The 19,478-nt window shown below is 38.0% G+C and overlaps 1 protein-coding gene across 1 annotated transcript in view; it reads left to right on the forward strand.

The window, feature by feature from the left end:
* The window catches only part of TARBP1 (tRNA guanosine 2 -O-methyltransferase TARBP1), a 153,921-nt gene extending 145,675 nt beyond the window's left edge, over positions 1-8,246 (forward strand). The window contains exons 26-30 of the mRNA XM_075532289.1: positions 741-912; positions 5,737-5,916; positions 6,100-6,224; positions 6,646-6,782; positions 7,905-8,246. Coding sequence (XP_075388404.1) covers positions 741-912; positions 5,737-5,916; positions 6,100-6,224; positions 6,646-6,782; positions 7,905-8,058 — 768 coding nt within the window. The 3' untranslated portion in view covers positions 8,059-8,246. The remainder of the gene's footprint in view (positions 1-740; positions 913-5,736; positions 5,917-6,099; positions 6,225-6,645; positions 6,783-7,904) is intronic.
* Positions 8,247-19,478: the final 11,232 nt, after the last annotated feature.

The raw sequence follows: 19,478 nt of genomic DNA on the forward strand, positions 1-19,478 counted from the left end.
TAGATCCTAGTGTCTTGGATACTTATGAAACATTTAGTTACAAACGTGAAGAAAACCTCCTTATTCTGAAAGATTTGCACAGTGTTATAAGTTACTTATTATCTCATTTTTAAATTGCCTACTATACTTCTGCTGTTTCTACATTTCTTTCCCATTGGCCATTTTCTGGGTCTTGATTTTCTTTTGGTAGGGAAAAGAGAATCGTTCATAGATTAACTAAATAAATGCTATTTGCACTGTGCATTTTACAAAATCCTTTTAATATTATTTTTCCCTTTGGGAAAGTTGAAGCCAATAAAAGCTAAATGCATTGTCTAAGGTCACACACCTAATATATAATCAAGATAAAATTCAGATTCTAATTTAAGGATGGCAAGAGAAAAAGATCTGGTTATCAGTGAATTATATTTGTTTAAGCCTTGTCCAACATTCATACTAATTAGTTCCAAAATACTTTGTTTTTATTAGAACATATTCTATGTGTAAGATGCTGTATTACAAACAGGCACGCGTAGGAGTGGAAGATCTGTCTGCGCTCGAGGATTTCCTAAATTAATCCCCTAACTTTTTAGAAAAAGTGAGAAATATGCCCAGAAAGTTACTACAAGATATAAATGAAAGTACACAATATGGTGTTAGATATGACAGTGTGGGAGGTTGTCAAGAATAATTCAGTTGTATTTTAAATGTGTATTTCTGTATTAACAGGAAAAATTTAGATTTTACAATTTTCTTTTCAGACCATATTTTACATCCTTCCACGGCTTTCAGGTCTTATTGAAGATGAATGGATTGCCATTGATAAATTTACCAGATTCACTGATATTCCTGTAGATGCGGGATTCCAGGGGTACTTCTCTCAAACTGAACTTTGTGAACTAAAACCAGGTGACTGGTATCAGCAGGATGTAGGTAAAAAAAAAATGTTTTTATTTTTTTCCCATTAACTTGATTGGGTCTGTTGATTTAAGTTAATTGAAACAGATAATTGATCAAAACCACTTTTTCATTGATGGAGTGAATTCTCCTCAAAGAAAAACTATTAGAAGAAAAATAGTCTTCTCTGAAGACCCTGAGAAGTCCCTAAGCTTTTACCACTGGCTTATCTTTAGGCCAGTGGTTCTCAACCTTCCTCAGACCGTGACCCTTTAATATTAGTTCCTCATGTTGTGGTGACTCCCCATCCCCCCCAACCAAAAAGTTATTTTCATTGCTACTTCATAACTCTAATTTTGCTACTGTTATGAATCAGGTGACTCCTGTGAAAGGGTCATTCAACCACTGCTGTAGGCCCAGGGAAAGCAAGAGGTCATGCCTGTGGCAGAATTATAAGTGGTCTGGTTAAATATTAAAGAAATGCCCCAACATTGAGTCAATCTGCAAAGATGGAAAGAGATGTTATTCCACATTTAAGGAAACGTCATCCAAAACACAGGCTGAACTCAAGTTAAACTTGCAAAAATAAAGAACAGAACACCCTGAGAAAGGGAGAATCTGACATAGAATTAACAAATAACAATGCAGTGTCTAGTTTTCAACAACAACAAAATGGACAGAATTCATCCCTGAGAAAGCCCAAACATAGAACCATCCCAGAACTGAGCCAATTTTAAGACATAGAAGGTTTTTTAATTGTTAAAACTCCTTGCATTAAAGGAATTTTTAGTCAAAACACTGGTTAAACAAAAGCTAAGCTTTCAGCCATCAAGGATAGCAAACCCTGGAGAAGAGGGGGAATTTGATCCTAGAATCAACATATTATACTATTGGAATACAAGTTTTCACCAAAAAAGCACAGGTTATACAAACTCTATGGCCCCTTCAAAGGGGAAAAAATTTCAGTTGACAGAAACTATTCCTAAGGAAGTCTAAGAACTGGACATACCCAGGATCTTAATCAGCTATTTAAAGCATTCAGAAAACCTAAGGACAAAACATAAAAGGAAACCAGAAAAGGAATGCATAAACTAATTGAGAACTCAATTAAAAAATTATTAAAACAATACAGTATAAAGTTTGGAGCTGAAAAGTGTAACTGAAATAAAGATTTCACTGGAGCGGTTAAACAGCAAACTTAAGCAGATGATAGAATTGGCAAACATGAATGTAGGATAATTGACGTTATCCAGTCAGAAAAGTAAAATGAAAGCAAAATGAATAAAGCCTAAGGCTTAGTTTGTGGAACACCATCAAGGCAACCAACATAAACATAGGGAAGTAACAGAAACAAGAGGAAAAGAGGCAAAAAGAATATTTGAAGAAATAATGGCTAAAGTGTTTCCAAGGCTGATGAAGACATTAAAATGTTTTTCAGGAAACTATCACTCTTTCCAGTGATAAATTCTAAATGGACATTTACCTCTCTTCAAATATGATCTTTCTGAGTCATATGGTTGCTAGTATCTCACTCCTCCTCTCCTTTATGAGGTCCCCTTCCCCTACTTACCGCCTATATTTACACTTCTCAAATATTGTAATATTTTTTCAGAATTCCGTGGATAATTTGTTAACAGTATAAATTCTTAGGTCTCGCCTGTAGATTCACGTCTGGAGAAGGTTTCTAGAAAGATATTCTTTTTATATCAAATGCTCTAGGTGGTTCATTTACACATTTTAAGACATGGTACCTTAGATTATAGAACCATTCATTCAACAGATAATCGATTGCTTCTTGTATGCTAGACATTAGACAAAGTCATTAACCCATGGAGCTTTTGATATTTGTTTTTACATTTTATTGTGCTGTGGGAGGAAGTTTATTTAGCAAATTTGTTTTCCCAATCAATTGTTGATACATAAATTATTCCAAGACATTAGTTGGCAATGTGGCAGCACTCTTGCTGTTTCCTTCCTAGGTTCCCCGTTTCCATTTGTCGGGTGTCTCTGCCCTTCCCTGCCTTCTCATTTCTGGTTTGGGGCAAAGATTGCTCTCTTGGTCTGGTACAGTTGATTGTTCTAAGGAACCGTTTATCATTCTGTTTGTTTATCATTCTGTTTGCTTTATAGTCTTGTTAGAGGGTGCAGTCTTATAGGGAGATGACCATAAATAAGTACATTGTTTTGTCAAATAATAAAAAATACTGTTAAAATAACAAAGCAGGATGAAGAAAGAGTGAACAAGAGTTAGAATACCCTTTCTGAGAAGTTGACTTAGAATAGTTTTTCAACTCCTTAAATGAAGTGAGAGAACAAGTTAAGCACTTTAATTAAATGAGAGATCAGTTTAAGCAAGGAGCTAGGTGAAAAGCTTTCCAGAAATACTGAAATGTAAACGTGAAAAGTTTGAGGCACAAGAAGTGACAAGAGCTGTTTGGAATAGATTTTCTTTTTTTTTCAAACATTTTATTAGGGCCTCATACAACTCTTATCACAATCCATACATACATAAATTCTGTAAAGCACATCTGTACATTCTTTGCCCTCATCATTCTCAAAGCATTTGCTCTCTACTTAAGCCCTTTGCACCAGGTCCTCTTTTTTTTTTTCCCCCTCCTTCCCTGCTCCCCACTGGAATAGATTTTCTACCAACTTGGCTGGGCCAGAATTCTCCCGTGGTGGGATCTTGGTTGAACAGCCAAGCATTCTTCTTGTGGGAAGAATAGGGTAGAGTGCTACCTGATCCTAATCAGGTCATAGCCTTGATAAAAGTGAAAGGATATTTCATCAGGGGTGTGGTCTTTTATATAAGTTGACACTATAGGGAAACTAGCTCACGTCTTGGTGGTCAAGATCCTGCATGTGCTTCATCAACTCTCTGACCTTCAAAGCTCCCAGCAGCCTGCCATACTGCCTGACAACCGTGGCTTCATTCAGTCCTGCAACCACCAGCCTGACTTGCAGATAATGGATTTGTGCATCTCTGCCCCACCGTCCTCCGGCCTTCTTGCTTCCTGGTTCCTCTTCCCACTCCTTGGTTTGATGGCTCCAAAGCTACATGAGTCAGGAAAGACCTCCAGATTAACGTCTGATCCACAAATTTGAACCAGATTGAACTTTACCACTTCTACAACAGTATGCGCCACTCTTGATAGAAAATTTGTATAAAATCACTGGTCATGCTTCTCTAGAGAACCCAGCCTAACAGGGTTTTATTTGTGTAGTGAAGAAAGCCTGCTTAGAAGTAGAGACTGGGAAGAGAGAAAATAGAAACCACTTATATAGATAATTGCTTCTAATTCAGCCATGGAGTAGAGAAGAGAAATGAGGATGGCAAAAAGCATAGGGCGGTGTTTGTTTGTTTGATGTGTTTTTGATAAAGGGACATTTCAATAGATTTTTATATGGCAAGACTTACATGTTAGTAGCCTCCTGAATTTTTTTGTTAGTTTGGTCTCCTCCTCAAGCTGCATTTTCTCCTAGAACGCGTGTATTAATTCCAGCAGTTTGAAACCCTTACATGTACAACTGTTATTCAGTTCCTTACCTCTTGCTGAAGCTTGTTCCTGAGAGCCTACTGGACATTTTTACCCAAATATTCCCTAAGCTCTTTAAAATTAACATCTAAGCGGAATGGTGCTACTCAGTTATTGCAGCAGTTACTATTTTACTTAGCCTACTTTGCATGGACACAGCTTAGGCCCCATCATCTTTGCCTGAGCTCGAACAAAGGCTGCTTCGTGGTCATCCAGCCGAAGATCTTTAGTTTGAAACCACCAGCAGCTCCACAGGAGAAATACGGCTTTGTACTCCCATAAACAGTTACAGTCTCAGAAACCCACAGGGGGTCGCTTTGAGTCAACACGGACTCTATAGCAGCGAGTAGTATATATTGGTTAGTACAGCTGAATTTGAAAATTTTAAATTATTATTGAAAAGTACAAATATGTTGAAGTCCTGGCAAACTTCTCTAATTAATACGATGAATCTCATTCTAAGCTATCATTTGAAACCAGGATTTCAAAGTAGTCCTTCCTGGTTCAGTTATGACTTGTACAATGAACTCAGAAATAGCCTGAATTTGTAAAATGTGGATGACCCATAATGATAAACAAAAACCTCACTGCCATCAAGTTGATTTTGACTCATAGTGACCCTGTAGGACAGGAAGAACTGCCCCTGTGGGTTTGTGAGACTGTAAAGGACCTCTGGTCATTGTGAAGTACTGACCGTGCAGTTGGCAGCCCAATGCAGTCACTGCACACTAGGAGTCCACGTGTTGCACAGCACCAGATCTTTAGCAGCACAGCAAGAAACGTGTTGCCCCCCTCAAAGATAGCAGCCGGCCACACCACATTGTGTATGTGGTGCTCTCCACAGTCCTGGCGCTCATCCCACTTCTGACATCGCACTCATGCCTTTTCCAAGTTTCCCATTCGAGGACTTTTACATGTAATTTGTTTAATCATGGCTGTCATTCTGTTTCACCTAAATTTTAAAAATCTAGGTTTATTCCTGTTTCACTTTGTTGGCCATGGACTCAACTAGTTCAAATTCCTGAGAGAGTGGGGGGAGGGGGGATTCTGTTGGTAACTGAAATGATTACATGTTCAACTAGTAGCAAGGGTGTTCCAACCCACCCAGAGGTGCCTTGGAAGGCAATTTGCATCCAGAAAGTTAGTCTTAAGAAAACCAGAAACAGTTATACTTTGCCCACTTGAGGTCACTATGAGTAGGAATTGATTCATAACAACTAAAAAAATTGTATAGATTGTGATAAAGGAGCTGTAAGAGCCCCCAATAAAATGATTTTTTTAAACTGAAGCTAATATACATAGTTTTTTTTATTTTCCTTTCCAGATTCAAACTCAAATGAAGCAGATAACCAATCAGAGTGGACTAATGTTCAGAAGAAGATTATCCCATGGAAAAATGATGTTCCAGATTTAGAGTTTCAGGATCGTGCTGCCAAACTGGGAAAGTCAATTGGCAGACTGATTGTAGTGGGTTCACTCATTGATAAACCAACTAATTTAGGAGGTAAAATTATAGTTTTCCAAGTAACTTGCTTAATATCATTTGATTCTGAAATTTTCAATCCATTGACAATTTTTGACTTTGCCCCTGACATCTGTGGGGTATGCAAAAGAATTTAAAGTATACTGAACTTTATATTAGGAAACATATATTAGGAAACAATCTTATTTTCCATATTCTGTGTAGGACTATGCAGGACCTGTGAGATATTTGGAGCCTCAGTGCTTGTTGTTGGCAATCTTCATTGTATCAATGATAAGCAATTTCAGCACCTCAGTGTTTCAGCAGAAGAATGGCTTCCTTTAGTAGAGGTAGGTTGAAAGTATTTTATTTTATATAGTTATACTTTTTATATTAAAATTTTTGTACTATTCTATCATCATTTAGTAATCATTTTCCAGTGATTCATACTAGATGCTTAAAGGTAATAGTTAATAAAATATAGGCAACTTCTGTTACTCAATTTTATTATTTTCACATTTTTGTAGCTTTAGATGTCTTCAATGATTTAAGATTTGCTCTTTTTCATATGTCTTGTTGTAGCTCACTCTTGATTTAGAAATAATAGTTATAAATTTTTTATGTTGGTTGCCCTTGCTTTTATAGTGTATAATTCTTTTTCTCATTGAAAAACTTTGTTTATTAATAGGCTTACAAAAATTTTTTAACTCCAATTTTACTCTAAACATTAAAAATGAATTAACATTCTTCTCTTTCTTAACTAACATGAAGGTAAAACCACCCCAGCTAATGGATTATTTGCAGAAGAAAAAAGCAGAAGGCTATACCATCATTGGTGTGGAACAAACTGCCAAAAGTTTAGACCTTACTGAATACTGCTTTCCTGAGAAATCTCTCCTCTTGCTGGGGTAAGAAAATTTATTTTGTGTAGTTTATAGTCTAGAAAAAAAATTGCCTTTCTATTTCACAAATTACCTGATATTAGATATGTGCTTATATATGTAATTTATGTTCCACAGATGTGTTACATTTATGCAAAGTCTTCCTAATGTTGTTTAATTCCACCTATCTCAGATGGTTGTTTGAACTTAGTATGGAGCCATACATATGCTTGTTACACAGTCATATTTCTTGGTACCACAGGCTTACTTAATTTTTTATTCAATGTTTTTGCAGAACTTTATTATTTGTTAGTAATAACAAAAACATTTTTCACAAGCCCAGCTTTTAACTTTTTAATGCACTCTGATCAGAGCTGTCATCCCCCTCACCCCACCCCCCAAAAAAGTTTTGGGGGTTTTTTTTAGTTGTTTTTGGAAGGAAGGAGAGAGAAGAGCATTGTGGAACTTGACAAGGTGATTCCAATTCTCTTCTGGAAAAAGATATGCCCACTGGCCTCATGGGCCATTCTGATGGTGGACACCAGGGGCACTGCTCCCCAGCCTTCAAAACCAAGGCCTCTGCTGGTCAATACAGTCTTTTCTTGTTATTCTTTTTTAAAAAGTCGTTTTCTTGACATACAGTTCATTTATCATAAAATTTAATTGTTCCATCATATGAAGAAGATGTTTTGCAATTAGACCACTGCCCGTTTCAGAACACTTGCTTCTCACATCCCTGTGACCTCTCCATTTCCCCATCTGCCCCTACCACCCCCCCTAGGCAGTTATCAGGCTAGTTACTGTCTCTGTAGTTTATTACTTTTTTATACTGTCGTTTCCGAAAGAGGAAGCTTGGTGGTATAATGAATACATATTGGACTGCTAACTTTGCAGTTAACCTTGTGGTCAACAGTTTGAAACCACCAGCTGCTCCTTGGAGAAAATGGGGCTCTCTACTCCCATAAAGAGTTACATCGTGGAAATTCACAGGGGCAGGTCAATCCTGTACTGTGGGGTCACTGTGAGTTGATACTTGAAAGTAGCAAGTTTGGTTTTGTTGGTCTTTTCCAATAACATTTAGAATATCAGAGGAAACTTGCTTATTAAAAAAAATGAACACATTTGCCCCCACTCATTTTTCTCCATTAGAAATGAACATGAAGGAATTCCAGCAAATCTGATCCAGCAGTTAGATGTTTGTGTAGAAATTCCTCAACAAGGCATCATACGCTCACTTAATGTCCATGTGAGTGGAGCTCTACTGATCTGGGAATACACAAGGCAGCAGCTGCTCAAGGACTGAGATGGAAGGTCATGCCATATTGGTGATGAAATTTTGGTGCTGTTGAACTTTCTTTTTGTTGCTTTTCCTTCAAACTATTTAGAATAATGAAATAGATTATGAAATATTACCAGAAATTTTTATTTTTTCCTCACAATTTAATGCCAATTTTCTTCATGTGCCTTAAATATATTACTATGCATCCCAAATGAACTTTTTGTTGTTATTTTTCTTCTTAATAAAAATATTTTAATCAATCATAAAATAATATATTTTAAAAGATCACTTCTTTCCTCTAAACTAGTATAGTTAAAGGTATGGGCTGTGATTCAGAGGGAAAAATAAAGGCAGAATTAAAAGAGCTGTTATCTGTAACACTCAAACCTTTAAGTCACATTGAAGTTTGGTACAATTCAGATAAGACTAAAGGTTTGGAATAAAGGAGTCATCAGACTGTTTTTCTTGCTTATATCTACTTATTCTCACAAAGCATACAAATACGTCACAAAATGCTGAACCAGTTTCCCCATAAAGTTCACCAGACTTTATGAACAATACAGGCTTTGTATGTTAGAGACAGTAACTAAGCCAGAATTATTCTGACTACTTTCTTAAAGTCTTTCACCTACATGGGAAAGTATTGCTATGAGGGTTCCAGTTTATACATGTTCACATTTTCAAAGCAAAACATATTTAACACATCTCTAGGATCAGTGGATGGCTGCAGAAAAGTTCTCTCAGTAATATACTTGTCTTGGTTTCATTAGGGTACCTTCAAAAAAGGATACGTTTTGTGCCGTGAAAAATAAATGATTTTGAAGTCAAGACTAATAACAAATTTTCACTAAAATTTAAGTGGACATCTTCTCGGGTCATTGAAGTTTTGCAAAAAGTTTATAGGAATACTATCCCACATAAAAGAAACATTTAAATGAAACAAGTTTTTTAAGAGGAGACTTCAAAGATGAGCTAAGACAGGAAAGACCCATCAACCTGGACAAATGAAGAAATTGCGGATGAAATCCAGAAACTAGTGAAAGAAGACTATAGAAATATGATTGATGTGATCAGCTACTAATGTTTGGGCATTTTGGCCTAGCAAACTTTGACCTTGATATGCTAAAAGCGTTGTGCGAAGATCACCTAGCTCAAAAAGCTGATCTAACCATCCGTCCTTTAAGCAAGAACAAAGTTAATGAAGACAATTTTATGGAACAGATTGTTACCCGAGAGGGACAAGTCTTGGGTATACCAGTCTGATCCAGAGAACATAGTTCCGAAGTCCTAAGAAAATTGAAAACTGCAAAAGTGAGAAAAAGGCCAGAAAAGTTGCACCAAGGAATTTTTCCTTCATAATAATTCACTTGCTATCCTTTTAGAATGGCCAGGACTGTCCTACAAGAATTTTCTTGAGGAACCGTAACCAACCACCCTACATCCCTGATATTGTCCCTTCGGGCTTCATTTTGTTCCCTAAACTCAAAGAACATTAGAAAGAAACACAAGTTGAGTCCCTTCAGGGTCCCTTCATAAGTATATAAGAAAGATCTTTATTGCTCACCTTCCTGACACAATCGCTGAAGACAACGAGGATACAGAAGCAACTGTGAACAAAGCTGATGGTACCCAGCTATCAAAGATGTAGCGTCTGGGGTCTTAAATGCTTTGACATAGTATAAATTGAAGGGTACAGTATCCGCCAGGGAAGCGATACCCTCATACAACCCTCGACCCAAGATCTAAGTAGTAGATAAAAATAAGTTATTGTTAGAGTACATTATAAATTTGGCAAATATAAAAAAAAATTAATTGCTTGCATATACTATAGAAAGTGAAAATGAAACATCAATTCTGATATACTGCTTCTATTCCTTTGATATTTTTGTTTTACATTGGAGTTACTTCATTATTTAATAGTAATAACCAGTTATCACCATCCAGCAATGAACTTGAGGTATGCCTCAATCCCTTTCAATAATATTTAAAGTTCAGAGTCTGTTATCTATATATTTTTTCTCCAATAGTTTTATTTGGAAATTAGTTTTGTACTGTGTCAAAAATAGTACATATGGTTTTCACATACTCTTTCACCAAGTTTACCTAATGTTAACATATGCAAAAACAATTTCTCTTAGAGAGATTAGTAAAAGGCTGATCCAAGTGAGGTGGTGGTTAAAGGTGTCCCAAATGTCTGACCTTTCTAAAATGCTGTGCTACTCCATCATTCCTACTATCAACTGGAGAGGGGATCTCATTCAATTGGATAATAAAACAAACATCATCTGGGTATAGCCATCTAACCTCTAGCTACACAAGGAGGAAGGAACGTCATCAGTATCAGTATTTCACTTCTTATGAGACTGAGGTCAGATAGCCTTCACCTTCCATCCTCCTTACCAATTCTCACACCAACTACAGTATCCATGTCACTTTATTTCTGTGACTGGGTTCAATAATTCATTGCAATTTCAGAACTCAAGATGTTCCTGATTGTGGAGTTTATTAGGGAAGTATAACATTACAATGAGAAATATTCAGGATACAATTGTTCATTCAGGACAGTTTTTACTCTGCCATGCCCATAAGCAGACCTGTCTGACCCTCAGCTTCTTTGCCTGATCTCTGTCCTGCTCAGGCAAAGTTATAAAGAGCTGTTAATAGATGCTAAAAGGCATACCACACCACTGTAAGCTTCAACCCAAAGTTACTCAGTACCAGCTCCATGGGTCAGAAAATCTAGCGCCCCCAATTTTAAGTGCCCAAAGGTACCACAATCCACAAGCCAGCCTTTTGCCCCCAAACACTCAGCTTTATTTGCTTTGTGGACCGAGCAGCCCTATTATCTGACACTATATTCTGCTGTTGCTACTCCTTTGATGTCAACGCTGTCTTCTGGATCATGGTTCAGTGCACACAGATCTCAGTCCAAAGCATGTGCTCTACTCGTGGCTCTTCTTGATTGCTGGTAATGAGATTTCCTCGCCTGGTTCTGAAATGGCTCGTTTGATACCTGACAGGATGTCATTCACAATTCTGATAACTACCACAACTGAACCACATACATAGTCAGTGTCATATGTACCTTATTTAGACTCATCAGGAAAAAAAAATTTTTTGTTGGGAGTAACAAAGTTATGGCTAGACTAACTATTAAATAGTCACTACATTGCACCTCCCCTCAGATTAATTGGCTTATAATTCACATATTGTGTTAGTCCAGGTAGACTAGAGACACAAATCCAGGGAGATTCATAAGTATGTAAGAAAAATCTTTATTGCTCACCTTCCTGACACAATGTGAACAAAGCTGATGGTGCCCAGCTATCAAAGATGTAGCATCTGGGGTCTTAAATGCTTGAAGATAAACAAGCGGCCATCTAGCTGAGAAGCAACAAAGCCCACATGGAAGATGCACACCAGCCTGCATGATCATGAGGTGTTGATGGGATCAGGTATCAGACATCAAAGAACAAAAATATCAGTGAATGAGGGGGAGTGCAGAGTGGCGACCCAAAGCACATCTATAGGCAATTGGATATCATGCCTTTACAGAAGGGTTGCCGGGAGGAGATGAGGCAGTCGGGGTGCATTGTAGCAATGATGAACCATACAACTTTTCTCTAGGTCTTAAATGTGTCCTCCCTCTCACTATCATTCCAATTCTATGTTATAAATCTAGCTAGACCAGAGGATGTACACTGGTACAGGTAGGAAATGGAAACATGGAATCTAGGACAGATGAGCCCCTTAGGACCAGGGGGGAGGGTTGTAATCCCGGGAGGGTGGAAGGAAGGTGGGGTAGAAAGGGATGGACCCTGCAAATGGATTTTGGGCTTTCATTGTCATCCATAGCTTTCTGTAAAGTAAGTGTTCACAATTTAAACTCATACTACTTTAGATTTGGATTATATAATTTACAATCCTGGATCACACAGGTTGGTGTACTTCCATGTAGACTCACTATGGACTGAAAATCAATATCAGAAGCAATTAAACCTGAGAGCATCATACAGGACAACACCCCAAAAAACAAATAGCACAAAAATGAAAATCTAGCAAAATGACAGTAAAAAAGTTCTATATAACTAACACTGAATGTTAATGAATTAAATGCACCAATCACAAGACAGAAGCACACTGGATAAGAAAAGTCATCTATATGCCACCTACGAGACACACCTCAAACTCAACGACCAAACAGACTGGAAAATCAAAGAACGGCAGAGTTTCACCGAGCCAATGGCCGCCGTCCAAACCGACAGAATGGTCTTCAAGTTAAGAATACAATGAGAGACGTGCATGGACACCATCAGTGACTAAAGGAGCAACAGAACAAGAAGACAGAACCATAGTGAAAACAAGCCCCAATGAAAGACCCTCAAAATGCATCAAGCAAACCCTCAGAGTTGAAAAGAGAAATAGATACCATACCAAAATTAGGAGGCTTCAAGACACCACTTTCAAGGAAAGACCGATCATAAGGAAAGAAACAGAAGAACTGAATAACAAACAGCTTGACTTCCACTGGAAAACATCACAGTATCCATTCTCAGCTCACATGTACATATTCTACAATAGATCCTATGTTAGGCCACAAGACAGGCCTCAACATTCAAAAAACATTGAGACCCTACAACCCATTTTCTCAAATCATAACACTATAAAACTATAAATCAGCAACAGAACAAGAATAGAAAGCCAAACACAAGGAGGCTGAACAACATACTACTCAAAGACTGGTAAAGAGATCAAATAAGGGATGAACTTAAATTCCTTGAAACAAACTAGAATATTAACACAATATACCCAAACCTTTAGTCACAGTAAAATTTATAGCAATTTATAACAATTCATACACTTTTTTAAAAGGACAAACCCAAAATCAGCTCTTTAACATAACAGCTCGAACTACTACAACAAGGGCAACAACAAAAACCACCAACAGGATTAAAGGAACCTTAGAAATAAATGCCCTAGAAAAGATAAAAACAATGGAAAAAATCAAGACAGTAAGTTCTTTGAAAAGAAGACAAAATTGACAAACTGCTGGCAAACTTAAAATAGAAGATGCAAACATCTAGAATTAGATATGTAAAGAGTGACATCACAATAGCTCCAAATGAAATAAAAAGTATAATAAAACACTACTAGGAAATAATGTGCTCCAATGAAGGGAGAGGAATAGAGAGTGGAACACATCCTGGTCCACCAAGCCCTGAGGACGATATTCCCACTCAGGACAGCCAAAGCACAAAGAAAACTATAGAACTGGCCCCACTACGAGACATGACATCCCTTACCCATAGCACCATGGGGGAACAACACAGGAGACAGTAGGCATTGTGCCCGATCTGACCCCACGACACCGAAGTAAAACACTAAGGGTGAGCAATAGAACAGTAAGGGGAACAGAGCAACAAAGTGCCCAGGGAATACCAAAAATAGACTGTGGGGCCAGGGCATGGCACCCCATCAGACTCCACTGGAAAACATTCCTAAAGGTCATCAAACAGACCTTGAACTATTTACAGGCTCTTTGTTGTTGGTTTCTTCTTGTTTCTTTTATTGCTTTATTTTGCTCTGTCTTTTTTTGTGTGCATATTTTCTCTGCAGTCTATCTAGATAAGATAGGCGGGATAAACAATCTGGAGGAGAAAACAAGGGGACCCACAGTTCTGGGGAGGCAGGGGAAAGGAAATGGGTGTTAACAACCCCAGAGACAAGGGAACAACAAATGATCCAAACTTGATGGTGAGGAGGGTGTAGGAGGCCTGGTAGGGGCTTGATCAAGGGTAATGTAAGCGCGAGGAGTTACTGAAACCCAAATGAAGGCCGAACATGATAGTGGGACAAGAGAAAAGTAAAAGGAAATAGAGGAAGGAAGTAGGAGGCAAAGGACATTTATAGAGGTCTAAATATAGGCATGTACATATGTAAATATATGACGATGGGGGAATCTGCATATATTTATAGGTTTAGTATTAAGATAACAGATGGACATTGGGGCTCTACTCAAGTACTCCCTCAGTAGAACACTGTTCTATTAAACTAGCATTCCATGATGCTGACCTTCCCGACACAATTGCTGAAGACAAACCGGGAATATAAGCAAATGTGAAGAAAGCTGATAGTGCCAGGCTATCCAAAGATAAAGCACCTGGGGTCTTAAAGGCTTGAAGATAAACAAGCAGCCATCTAGCTCAGAAGCAACAAAACCCACATGGAAGAAGCAAGCATACCAGCCTCTGTGATTCCGAGGTGTTGATAAGATCAGCTATCAGGCCTCAAAAAACAAAGAAAAAGTCATGTCGTTGTGAATGGGGAGGGGGGGCAGAGTGGAGACCCAAAGCCCATCAGTTGGACATCCCCTTATATAAGGGTCGCAAGGAGGAGACAAGCCAGTCATGGTGCAGTATAGCACTGATGAAACATACAACTTTCCTCTAGTTCTTTAATGCTTCCTTCCTGCCCCCTCTTCCTTCCCCCACTATCATGATCCCAATTCTACCTTACAAATCCGGCTAGACCAGAGGATGTACACTGGTAGAGATCAGAGCTTGAAACACGGAGTCCAGGACTGATAACCCTCAGGACCAATGAATAGAGATACCAGGAGGGTAAGGGGAACCAATCACAATGATCTACACATATAACCCCCTCCCTGGGGGACAGACAACAGAAAAGTGGGTAAAGGGAAATGTCAGACCATTAAGATATGACAAAATAATAATTTATAAATTATCAAGGGTTTGTGAAAGGGAGGGAGAGAAAAATGAGCTGACACCAAGGGCTCAAACAGAAAGGAAATGTTTTGAGAACAATGATAGCAGCAAATGTGCTTGACATGGATGGGTGGATGGATGGATGGATGGATGGATGGATGGATGGATGGATGGATGGATGGATGGATTGTGATAGGAGTTGTGTAAGCCCTGAATAAAATGATTTATATATATAAAAGAAATACTGTGCTCCAACAAGTTTGATAACCTAGTAGAAATGGACAAGTACCTAGAAAAACACCATTTACCCAAATTAACACAGACAAATGTAGAAAACTTGAACAGACCCATAACAAAAAAAGAAATAGAGAAGGCCATCAAGAAAAGTCCAACAGCAGATGGCTTCACATGGGAATTCCACCAAGTATCCAGTGAGGAACTCTCGCCAATTCTACACAGACTATTTCAGATTATAGAAAAGGATAGCAACTACCAAACTCGTTCTATGAAGTGAGCATAACGCTAATCTCCAAACCAAGCAAAAAACCCTACAAAGACAAAAATAGACTATTATACCTCATGAACATAGATGCAAAAATACCCATCAAAATTCTGATGAATAGAACATGACTCTAACCACACAGCAAGAAAAATTTCACCATGATCAAGTGAGATTCATGCCAGGCATGAAAGGATGTGCAGAATTTGAACAGCAATGTAAGGCACCACATAAACAAGGCAAGGACCAAGAACTATGTGATCACACCAATAGATGCAGAAAAGGCATTTGACAATATCCAATACCCATTTCTGATTTAAACACACCCACACTCAACAAAATAATAGAAGGGAAATTCCTGAATATGATAAAGGTCATACACAAAAAAACAGTGACTTAACATTACAGTCAACAGGGAAAAACTGAAAACATTTACCCTGAGAACAAGTAGTAGACAAAGACCCCCCTGTATTACAACTCCTGTTCAACATTGTGCTGGAAGTTTTAGCCAAAACTATTAGACAACAAAAAGAAATCAAGGGAGTACAATTTGGCAAGAAAGAAGTGAATCGCTCACTATTTGCAGATTATTATTTTTTATTTATAGAATATCCGAAAGCATCCACAAAAGGACTGTTAAAACAATTGAGCAATTTGGCAAAGCCGCAGCATAGAAGATTAATAAACAAATATTTTTGATTCCTGTATACAAGCAAAGAGAATTCTGAAAAAGAATACCATTTGCAATAGCCATACAAAACATGAACTATCTAGAAATGAAACTAACCAAAGAAACAAAAGACTTTTACAAAAACAAAAGAATATTATTGCAAGAAATCAAAAGAAACCTACACAAATGCAAGAATATCCCGTGTTTATAGATAGATGCACATAACATTGTGAAAATGCCAGTACCACCCAAAGGAATCTATAATACAACACAATTCCAATGCGAATCCCACTTCATTCTTTACAGAATTGGAAATAGTAATTACCAACATCATATGGAAAGGTAAGAGACTTAGGATAAGCAAAGAGCCCCTTAAAACACACACAAAGTAGGAGACCTCTCACTACCTGACCTCAAAACATAAAGCCACAGTAGTCAAAACAGCCTGGTACTGGTATGATAATAGACACATGGACTAATGGAACAGAATAGAAAACCTAGAAATGAATGCATTCACCTACAGGCAAGTGATTTCCAGCCAAGGACCAAAAACATTAAATGGGAAAGGGCTTCTTCAACAAATAGTGCTGGAAAAATTGGATCTCTACCTGCAGAAAAATGAAACAGGACCCATATCTCACCCTTTGTACAAAAACTAACAAGATGACTCTGAAACTTAAATGTAAACCCCAGAGATATAAGGATCATCAATGAGAAAATTAGGGCAAACTTAAGGGTTCTATAGAACTGCATACAAAGACTTATCAAATATAATAAGGAAGCACACACAGTAGAAGAAAAAAGTAGATGACTAGGACCTACTGAAAATAAGACTTAGGCGTATCAGAAGACTTCATCAAAAGAGTAATATGAGAATCCACAGGCTGTGGGAAAAATTATTTAGCAGTGACACAATAGACAGGAGAATACTGAAATCTATAGCATTCTCCAGTACCTCAAGAAGAAAAAAAATCAAATAATCTAATTTAAAATTGAGCAAAAGACATGAATACAGTTCAACAAAAACAACATTTATATCGCTAACAAATGCATGAAAAAATTCTCACAATCACTAGCCATCTAAGAGTTGCAAATCAAAACAAAGATGAGATATCATCTTACAATGGAGAACAAGTATTGGAGACTTCAATATGGAGTACAACTCAATGTAAGCAAACCAGAATTGTCAAAACTGGACCAGTAGGCAACATGATAAACGAAGAGTGAAGTGTTTGTCTTGCTTGGATCCACAATTGGTGTTCATGGAAGCAGAAGTCAGATCGAAAGAGGTATTGCATTGAGAGTAAATCTGCTGCATGAGACCTCTCCAGAGTGTTGAAAAGCAAGGATGTCAGAGGGCTGAGCTGCTCCTGACCCAAGCCATGGTATTTTTAATTGCCTTGCATGTGAAAGTTGGGCATGAAATAAGGAAGACCGAAGAAGAACCTATGTGTTTGCATTATGGTGCAGGTGAAGAATTTTGGAAGTACCATGAACTGCCAAAAGAACAAACAAATCATTTTGGAAGAAGTACAAACTAGAATATTCTTTATAAGCAAAGTTGGTGAGACTTCATCTCAGGTACTTTGGACATGTTCTCAGGAGAGACCAGTCCCTGGAGGACAATATGCTGGGGAAAGTAGCTGGGCAGCTATAAAGATTTCTGACTTGATGAATTGACACACTGGCTGTATCTATGGGCTCAAACATCACAGCCATCATGAGGATGACACAGGACTAGGCAGTATTTCTCCTGCACATAAGGTCACTGTGAGTTGGAACCAACTCAATGGCACCTAACAGAAGGGTGGATAAAGAACCTGGTACATAAGCATGATGGAATAGTGTGAATCCCTTAAAAAAAAAAAAACACTGATGAAACCACCAAACGCCTCATGACATGGCTGAACTTGGATACTATTATACTGGGTGAAGTTAATCAATCACAGAAGGACAAAATTGTGAGACTACAATTATAAGCATACCCACCAAGCCAAAGGCAGACACCACTCTCAGGCCATTTCATCTTCTAATCCAGACTCCCAAACAAATGAGCGGTGTGCTTGCCTAAAACTCATGATCCGTAGAGCACCCACTTATTTGTATGTGTTTTTTCAAACTTCAGAGGAGGCCTCATCTCAGCTAGCTTCCGTTTCTTAGAACCGTGAAAGAGGACCAACCTCCCTGCCATATAACATCGTTCTATGGCCACCCACAGCAATAGACAATCCTACCAGGGTGTCTATGGTCCTTAATGGAAATTCAAGTCCAAAGGTGAAGTGGGAGCATGTCTGTCTTTGAGAAGGTGATTATCACTTTGTTGGTGACTAAACTTGGTGGAACAACCTGCTTTGGGAAGCATTTCTAACATTCCTTATTAGGATCTCCAACACGCAAATGCATCTAGTATTATGGTCCTAATTTGGCAATTTTTATTTATTTTCTATTCAACACTTGTGACCTAGGCCACATACTATAGACAATCAGGACTTCAGACTCTGTCCCTTCAAGGTGCACAACATCCCTCATAGACCAAACCAGAAAGCTCATATTTGGAAACCCCACTAAGAGAACAGGACTTGGCCTTAAACTCGTGTGTAGCATATTTAAGGAACTGAAATACTCCCTTGGAGTTAAGGGTGAAACATCCTAGTGTGAGAAAAGGCAGATGACTGGCATCCCAAGGTTAGGGAGTTGGAGGCCATTTTCAGATTTCTTGCTTTGAAGCTGCCCAATGAATACATGCTCAGCACCTTCATCTATTTGCTATTTTCATGCTGTCTTTGCTTTTTGGGGGGATAGTTTAGCCTCACAAGCATGGTTCTGCCTTTGTGAATGAATGTTGTTGAAAGTGCTGCCTTATCTCCAACCCTCATTGTTTGCATAAGTAGTGTCCAGTCTCTTGAGTTTTTTACTTTATAGGTCAATCATACAGGCCTTTTAGCTAAATAACTGTTTGAAACATGCTTACATCTTTTTCTCAACAGTAACTAAAGTAAGGATACTATTAATAGAATTACAATATGCCCCCATGGGGGTGATTTATAATGCTTCCCCATAAAAAGGATTATAATGTCTCTAAAGTTTATCATAGATGTTATAAACCATACATACATGAATGGATTTATAACTCACAATTATAGCCCTAAGCTAAGAACAATTACCGTATCTGCTTGAGTATAAGCTGACCTGAATATCAGCCAAGACCTAATTTTACTACAAAAACTGCATTAAAAATGTGCTGAAAATCTTGACTTATACACGAGTATACACAGTACTTATTTTGACATGGCTCTACACCTTACTGTTCTCATGAAGCCATCCCTGAATATATGGGTGCTATACCAACGTGTGAAGAAACCGGAGAGTGCCCAGCTGTCAGAAAGAATAGTGTCTGGGGTCTAATAGACTTATCCTAAAACAAGCAGCCATATAAGTGAGGTGACAGCTAAGTCCACATGGATGAAGCTTACCAACATGAGTGATCCAAGAATTTTAAATAATAAAATCCATGAGTGAAGGAGGTAACAGTATTAGAGCATAAATTCTG

This window comes from Tenrec ecaudatus, chromosome 1, assembly GCF_050624435.1.
Source record: "Tenrec ecaudatus isolate mTenEca1 chromosome 1, mTenEca1.hap1, whole genome shotgun sequence".
In the NCBI taxonomy this organism is placed as follows: domain Eukaryota; kingdom Metazoa; phylum Chordata; class Mammalia; order Afrosoricida; family Tenrecidae; genus Tenrec; species Tenrec ecaudatus.